General features: G+C 56.4%; 1 protein-coding gene across 1 annotated transcript; it reads left to right on the top strand.

Moving 5' to 3' along the window:
* Nucleotides 1-1,183: 1,183 nt before the first annotated feature.
* Nucleotides 1,184-4,886, top strand: PINLYP (phospholipase A2 inhibitor and LY6/PLAUR domain containing). The gene is made up of 5 exons (XM_032613417.1): nt 1,184-1,253; nt 2,344-2,460; nt 4,016-4,168; nt 4,407-4,550; nt 4,741-4,886. The coding sequence occupies exons 1-5, from the start codon at nt 1,184-1,186 to the stop codon at nt 4,884-4,886; spliced, it is 630 nt and encodes a 209-aa protein (XP_032469308.1).
* The last annotated feature ends 511 nt before the right edge of the window (nt 4,887-5,397 follow it).

Raw genomic sequence — 5,397 nt, 5'->3', positions numbered from 1 at the left:
AGGCTCGGGCCTTTCAAACAGCGGCGCGCCGGAGGTCGCGTCAACACTGCGCAAGCCCAGTGCGTCTCTCCCGAGAGAGGCGACAGGGGCTGAGTTGCCTAGTAACGGGCTTCTCCCGCCTCCCTCTGGCCAAACCGCTCTCTAGCCCCCCCTCCCGGTGACTTTCACACTAGGTCTTCCGGGCATCTAGCAACCGGCGTGGCCTCCAGGACTGGTCCCCAGAAGAAATTCGCCATCCTCACCACCCCAACTGAAGCCTGGAAAGCAAGAGGCCAGCAAATCTGAGTGGATTTTTGCAGGGAGCCTGGAGCCTACCGCAACAGGCTCCCCTCCACCGGTTGCTGGCTACCCTCCCCATGCCCGCCACCAACACACACACACACACACTCACACACACACACACACACACACACACAATCTCTGATCTCTCAAGCTTATGCCTGCGGCAGAGAGAGTGGGTAAAGAACCTAAATAAAACACAATGCATGTGCCCAAACACACATCCAGCCTTGAGTGCTTCCAACCATGCCTCAGTTTTCCAATGTGACCTATGGGCATCTGTCTCGTACCATGCCCACCCCTGCCCGGTGACAAGCACCCCTCTGTTCCGTCCCCGAGAGACCCAGAAGGGCATCTTGGGGTGGGGTCGGAGCTGGAGACAACCCAAACACGGAAAAGTGAGTATGAACCAAGCGTGCCCCTACAGAACATGCTGGACGCTCCCCGGTAGGGCCCCACCCACGCTGGGCACCTCCTTGGGAAGAGAAAGAAGGGTATCTCAGTCCTAGCAGCCGCCCTACCCTGCAGGGAATCAAATGACCTGATTCTGAGATTCTGATCTTGGGCCTCAGGTCAGAAAAAAAAGAAAAGCGGGGGATAGGGGTGGGGGGTGGGGTGGGAATGTGAGAAAATAGGGAAGTGATCTTCTGGGTCCTGACGGAAGAGAGGGCTGGAAGTCCAGACTCCTGGGGTCCCCGTGGAGGAGGGGGCTGGGCACAAGATGCCCATGTCGCATTCAGATTCTGGTTCTGCCTCCCCACCCCAGAGCTACAGAGACCTGCCCCCAGATCTTACGTCACTTCTTTCTCACCCTAGGGGTAGGGTGGGTCCAGACCCACCCCTCCTCAGCTTCCTATAAGAAGAGCTGGGGACCTGGGACTGCAGGTTCACTCACTCATCCAACATGAGGCTTTCCACGAAATCCCAGACCTTCCTGCTGGCTTCCGTGCTGCTCTGCACCCTCCTGGGTCTGGGTAAGTGACTAGGGGCCTGGAATCCTGGGACCTTCGGAAAGAGGACTATATGAGAGGGGCATTCAGCAAGGTCCTTCAGGGGGGAGGGGGAAAGAGGAGGTGTCCTGGGAATTCAGATTCATGGCAAAGGCAGAGGGTAAAGGACAGAAAGACTGGGGCCCCAAGGGAAGAATAGCTCAGAAGCTTATGTGTGTGAATCCCTGAGAAAGAAGGGGATTTGATGGGCTTTGAATCCCCTGTCCCCCAGGCAAGGTCTCAAAATAAGCCATCTGGGGACTTCCCTGGCGGTCCAGTTGTTAAGACTCTGCGCTTCCACTGCAGGGGGGGCGGGGGTTCGACTCCTGGTTGGGGAACTAAGATTCCGCATGCCATGCAGCTCGGCCAAAAAAAAAAAAAAAAAAGACGTCTGAATTCTAGAAAATCAGAGTATGATTAGAAAGGGAAATTTTTTTTAAAAAAATGATGGGGTGGGGGAGAGATTTTCTTTCTCCCAGAACTCTAGGGAGTTCAGACCCCTGGTGTCCTCCCCTAGATGCAGGAATTCAGGCAAGCCCCACCTTCCCCAGGATGCAGTTGCCCAGTGTCTGGGCCCCCAGTTGCCTCCTCTCTCAGTACCAAGGGGTCCATGCGCTTGCCCTCCTGGTCCGTGCTCTCCCTTCTTGACCTGGGATGCAGATCCCAGCCTCAGGTACCCCTGCCTGGGCTCCTACTGTCTACAAGACCTACGCGTGGTACCTACAAGGAAGAGGATCTCACTTCCGAGAACCAGCTCGACCTGAAGCTTCACAAAAGTCCATGGAAACCTTCACCAGGACCCCTCCCTGTCCCCAGACTTTCTCAGAGGACCCTAAAGTCCCCAGCCTTGTAATTAGGTAAACTTGCTCCCTGGTGGAGTCGCTTTGCACCCCGGAAAGCGGCTTTGCTGGAGCACCACCGCGGACAGCCGCCAATGCCCCGTCCAAGAACAATCAGGGAGACACCTTTCCCTCCTCCCTCAGACTGCCCCCCCCATCCCCCTCTGGACTCCGTCCGAAGTCTTGGTCCGCAGACCACACCACCCTTGACTAGAGCCCTGCTCTCTACACTGCAGGGTACCCACTAAGCTGTGAGGTGTGTACAGGCTCCGGACCCACGTGCAGTGGAAATGTGCAAACTTGTGACCCCGACCAGGACTCCTGCGTGGTCATCGTGGCTCACACCAACAGGAGTAAGAGCTCAGGGCGTGGCGTCAGATCCTGGGGAGGGGGCTGTGCTTTCGGGGTAGCAGATACCAGCACACGCGGGGAGGAACCTTCCAGTGGTGAGCAGGCAGGAAAGAGGGAAAGGCAATCTCGAGGTGGATGGAGGGAGGAGAATCCGATGGAATGACAGAAACCACTGTTGTCAGGGATTTCTGAAAATTAGACTCCAAAGAGTTGATGGGGTGGGGGTGGGGGGGCAGATATAGAGACTTCCTTAGGCAGGAGGGGATTAGGGAAGGAAAGGACAAGGGGGAAGAGAGAAATCGCGAGAGGGGGAAAATCTAATATGCAAGAGGTGGAGGGGGGCGTGTAGAGGAGAAGGAAGGGGCTGGGGTGGGTTGGAAGGAATGTGACCAGGTTGACCATTTGGGGTGGGAGGGATCCCCTAGGGACGCGGGTTGGAAGAGACCATTCCTGGGAGCTGCTGCAGTGGGGAGACATATGCGTAAAATGGGAGGAGAGAGGCAAGACTTAAATGGAAGGGACTCTCCCAGGCCTGAGGGAGGATGGGGGAGAAGGGGAGCAAAGGAAGAAACCACGGGGGGTGGGGTGTTCATTCAAAGCTGAAAGAGACCCAGAAACCCTTAGTTAAAGGAAGATGGTGGGGCGCGGCGTGAGACTGGAGAAGGAAGGATGTGACGGGAGGTAAGGCCAACGTTGAGTGTAGGAAGGAAGCATTCCGACCGGAGGGTGTGTGTAAGGTAAGTGGGATAGAAGATTGCACGCTGCCCTACTCACCTAGCAAGAGTGGGCAGGTGGGGGAAGGACCTGAAAGTCTTGCAGAGGCCACCCAGGAGGATATGGGAGGGAGATGGGACCCTGGGACCGCAGGAGGAAGTTGGGGAAAAAAACACCATCTTTGTGGGGTAAAGAGGGGAAACCCTAGGGTTGGAAGAGACCACCGTACTGTGGGGAGGGGGAGGGGGAAGGCTGTGGAGGCTGGACGAGACCACTTCAGGCAAGACTTGAGAGTAGCCAAGGAGGCAGCAAGAGACCATCGGTGGGAGGTCTGGGGAGTGACCCTGGGGAAATCTGGAAGAGACCACGTTAGACAGAGAAGGATATGGGTGTTACAGGGTGCGGGGGGGGGGGGGGCGAGGGTGGCATTCCAGTATTTGGTGGAAGGGATTCCAAGGGTCAGGGGAGGGCGAAAGGCTGGAAGAGACCATTTCACACCGCCATGGAGACAGCCATAGGCGGCCTGAAAAAGACCACTACAGGTGTGACCCTTAGAGGATGGCAGTGGGGTGGCGTGGGGGCGGAAGGGACCACTGAGGCAGGCACCAGGGCTTGCCGATGGGAACTGCAAGAGACCACCAAAGCCTGGAGGGGGTGGGGTGGAGCGGACCTAATAAACAGTCCAGACCATGCCCCAGGCAGATAAGGGGGTATGACTCTGGGGGGCTGGAAGAGACCTCCCTAGACAGCAGCGGGCTGGGGCAGCTGTAAGGTTGGGAGAGACCTGGAAGCCAGGGTCCAGGCCAGGGCCCCTGAGCCCTCCCCTCCCTCGCCATCCTGCAGAGGGCCACCAGTCGCTGAACACCTATAAGGGGTGCATGAAATCCAGCATCTGCAGCTCAGGATTTGTCTCCATCACCATGGACCCTGAGAACTACATGGTGTCCAACACACGCTGCTGTCAGAGCGACGCCTGCAACCACGACCCCCTGCCGGGTAAGGGCCAGCGCAGCCCCACAACCGGAGAGTCCCTTCCTGCCCCGCCTGAGAGCCTGCTGTGAGCACCCACCACTGACCCGCGCTGTAACCTTTGGCAAGCGTCCTCCTTGCTCTGAGCCTCAGGTCCTCGCCTGTAAAATGCAGTGTCCATTAGCAACCGGTGTCCCCAGGGTTGCTGTGAGGTTGGGAAAGGGTTTAACGTCCCTTACACCTTACACTCCACCCTCCTCCCCAGCTCCTGAGAACAATCGTACGGAGAATGGCCTCCAGTGCCCTACCTGCATCACCTACTTCAAGGAAACATGCTCTTCAACTAAGAAAGTACTCTGTGTTGGCCAGGAAAGCCACTGTATCACCTGCGCTGGCAAAGTGCAGACTGGTGAGGGGCACCTAGATTTCTGGGGGAGGGGACAGGGAGGTTCCCAGAACTGGAGGCTCATACTTCCAGATTCTAGGGGAGAGAGTGGGTCCAGAGAACTGGGTGAGGAGGTGGCAGGGGCATGACCCCGGGTCATGAGGAGGGAGGGGTTGGAAGTCCTGACTCCAGGCTGAAATCCCTCCCCCAACAGGTGTCATATTTGCTACTCGGGGCTGCGCTACAGAGAATGCCTGCCACACCAAGCCTGGGACCCTGGTGCCCGCGGCCTCTCGTATCTACACCATCACCCAGGCCAACTGTCTTCCAGGCCCCCAGCCTTCTGGCAAGGCTAAGTGAAGAACCGAGGCGTATGCCACGTTTGGTCTTGATTTGTTCTCAGGTACAGCTTCCCATGTGCCAATATATTATTAAACAACAGAACAAGCCTGAGTCCTTGTGATGTGATGCATTTCAGGGAGGTGGGATGCAAAAAGCAGGGGTCTCAACCTTTGGGAACCCCCTCTTTGGAAGGAAGAGGGGGGAAGACCCTACCTTTTGTTAAGGGATTACTCCCTGCTGGGTCCCCATGCTAAGTGTTTTCCTGTGGTACCTCATTGCATAGTCACAACTCTGTGAAGTTGAAAGTATTGTCCCCATTTTACAGAGGAACAAACCGAGGCACAGGTTGCGGTGTCACTTGGCTTGGGTCAAACAGCTAGGGAAGATCAGACTCCAGAGTCCATGCTCACCTCTCCTGGTTAACCTCTCCCTCTTTTGCCTCAGTTTTCACGTTTGTAAACTGTGGCTATCAATAGCCATAACTTCAAAGGGCTGTCTTAAGAGTCAAATGAAAGAAAACTAAAAAAGC

This window comes from Phocoena sinus, chromosome 19 (assembly GCF_008692025.1).
Source record: "Phocoena sinus isolate mPhoSin1 chromosome 19, mPhoSin1.pri, whole genome shotgun sequence".
Lineage (NCBI taxonomy): Eukaryota > Metazoa > Chordata > Mammalia > Artiodactyla > Phocoenidae > Phocoena > Phocoena sinus.
The sequence above is the reverse complement of the archived record's forward strand: the minus strand, read 5'-3'. Positions and strand labels throughout refer to the sequence as shown.